At 29.6% G+C, this 2,619-nt stretch overlaps 1 protein-coding gene across 1 annotated transcript in view; it reads right to left on the bottom strand.

Moving 5' to 3' along the window:
- Positions 1–963: 963 nt before the first annotated feature.
- The window catches only part of LOC101496713 (F-box/FBD/LRR-repeat protein At1g13570-like), a 2,413-nt gene continuing 757 nt past the window's right edge, over positions 964–2,619 (bottom strand). The window contains exons 1-3 of the mRNA XM_012718865.3: positions 2,266–2,619; positions 1,686–1,829; positions 964–1,475 (exon numbers count right to left, since the gene is read on the bottom strand). The exon at positions 2,266–2,619 is cut by the window's right edge and continues 757 nt beyond it. Coding sequence (XP_012574319.2) covers positions 1,158–1,475; positions 1,686–1,829; positions 2,266–2,619 — 816 coding nt within the window. The 3' untranslated portion in view covers positions 964–1,157. The remainder of the gene's footprint in view (positions 1,476–1,685; positions 1,830–2,265) is intronic.

The raw sequence follows: 2,619 nt of genomic DNA, 5'->3' as shown, positions 1-2,619 counted from the left end.
TAAATGGCAACATACTTACAAATATGAAAAAACATGCTTACAAATATGAAAAAAAAATTAAGTGTCTAGAATACATATGTCTTTAGATATGTAATATTGACAATACAAAAGTCATTAGTTGAAATATGCATGTAAGCGACTGAAACTACTCTATCAATTTTGAACCAAAACGTTGCTCGAAGACGAGAAAAACGAGAAACTCAAAAACCATCGTATTCAGACGATGAAATCACAACAAAAAATACAAAAAAAAAAAAAGACTAAATTTGTGTGGAAACCACTTATTAAAATAAAATAAAATAAAAACTATTTGAAAGAGTAATTTTAGACAAAAAAATAGATATAAACCACCTTTCTCTAATGGAGGAAAAAGAAAATAATCTAGAATTTGAATTTGAAAGAGGCTTTTGACGATGAATTTAAATACCATTTTTAAAAAGTGTATAAAGGAATGACCCATTTGAAGTTATGGAATAATATACCATTAGCAAGCATTTCCATTTTGGCATTAGATTATTGGAAAAATTATTCCATTGCGATCTCCTTATAGGTGAACCCTAGCTACCTTCCTCTTCTTATGTCGTTTACATTTCTTCTAAGTTCTTATACCATGTGTGAATAGAGACTCAGAAAATTATGGAGAATTTTCCTAACAAGAAGTTATTGTCCACGATGCTGTCAAAGATGATTCACGAAATTAACTTCCTTCCCAATAATTTCTATAAAATTGGATGGGACTAACCATCGTGTTTACATATATGTATACAACTTTAGACATATAGAAAATATACAATTCAACAAGTAATTGAAACTTTAGAATGTGACTTGTGAAATTTAGTTAACTTTGTTATCTTCACTTAATGCTATTTGAATTAGTTAAAATATCCACAGTCAAGAACATAATTTCTTTTTCAATGCAATCGACTAATAAAAGAAAATTATTGTTGATAAACACCGATCATTTATTCAACCAAATTTAATTCATATCAATAGAACTTTATTTATTATTTAATTGAAGTGTTTGGGGAAACTCCCTTTTGTTCATTGAACTCAGGGGTCCTTGGGTGTCCTTTTACATTTCTCAAATGATTATTTCATATAGACTATAGTAGTGATAAATCACAAATTATAAGCTCACATTTCCATCACTACTTATTTTATAAGATTAACAATTCCACTAGGGAATTAACTTCTTGTTTTAGAAGAATTTGAACCTTCTGCCTCCCAATCCTGCTCCAATTCTCACATGCTTCTGAATGAACACATTTACCATTCCCAAGGTAAATTATTGGACGTGGGTCTACTATCATTTTTTCAAGTGCAATTGCATTCTTTAGGAGATAAATTGCAATTGCAATCTCACTTGAATGACCTCTAATTCCTGTTATTGTTATTTCCTTGAGATGATTATGTGGGCTTCTTGGAGGCCAAAATGTTTTCCTTAGATCTTCATCAATGTTAAAATGGGTACTTAGCTGCAACAAATTAAATCGATAATTACAAAAAACACTCAATAATAAATTTCTTGCATAACATTTTACCCTTTTTGTTTTAATTAAAGATATATATATTTATGTTTAACAATAAGAATTCAAATAGAGTGCTCCAATTCTTTAACTCTTACAAAGTACACTATAATTAAATAGAGTTTTTAAAAATATTGTAAAAGAAAAAGAGAAACTTACATGAAGCTTAAGTTTTGCAAGAGTTGGACATGCATTGAGAGCAACCGGTAGCCATGAGAGGTCCTGTCGAAATATCCCCACTTTTATAACTTCTAGATGCTTCAAATTTGGAAATGTGGGGAATCTATTTGTCACAACCTTACCCTGCATACACCTCATAAAGAAAAATACATCAACACAATTATAACAATTATCGCTATCTAGATGTTTCGTTGCAACAAAAAATTTCACATTACAAAAAAATAGTCTAACAATGGCTTATAAACACTCAAATTTCTGAATTGATAGATCCTTTAACCCTTAACATCCGTTAGATTTTTGAGCGCAATTGAATTTGAATTTAGATTAATACATCATATGATACTTGCTTAGAGATACCAGAGAGAAATTAAGTTTCTTTTTTGATAAAATATTAAATGATTTAAAAAAGTGTATAATTTTAGGATATCAAATCAAATCAAGCCTCTTTTTTGGCCTAGCTAGTTGTTTTAATTTTCTTTAACTACTTTTTAATCATTTTTTTTCTTATATTTTAGAATAGATGGGACATCAAATTATTAAAAAAATGTATACAACTTACCGTGGAGCTGCATTCAATAAACAAAGTTTCAAGCTGAGGAAGATCATTGGAAAGTTTACAAATTAGCCAATTTTCGCCATGATAAGCTATAGATTCACTCACACGACCAATGAAACTTTTAAGTCTAGGGGTATCAAAAGAGAATACAACTTTGCTTCCTATGTATTCCAAGGTCTCCAAATTATTGCTGTGGAGCATAATTGCCTTCAATTGGCGACAAAGATTCACCTTCAAGTACTTCAACTTCTTGCAAAAAAGGTGCTCAATTTTCAAGTAATACATATTATAGCATTCAGAAAAGCACAAACATTCAAGATTGTCACAACTTGATAATAAAATCCGAATATACTCTTC

The sequence above is a fragment of the Cicer arietinum genome, chromosome 7 (genome assembly GCF_000331145.2).
Source record: "Cicer arietinum cultivar CDC Frontier isolate Library 1 chromosome 7, Cicar.CDCFrontier_v2.0, whole genome shotgun sequence".
In the NCBI taxonomy this organism is placed as follows: domain Eukaryota; kingdom Viridiplantae; phylum Streptophyta; class Magnoliopsida; order Fabales; family Fabaceae; genus Cicer; species Cicer arietinum.
Note: the sequence above shows the minus strand (reverse complement) of the source record. Positions and strands in the feature narration are given on the sequence as shown.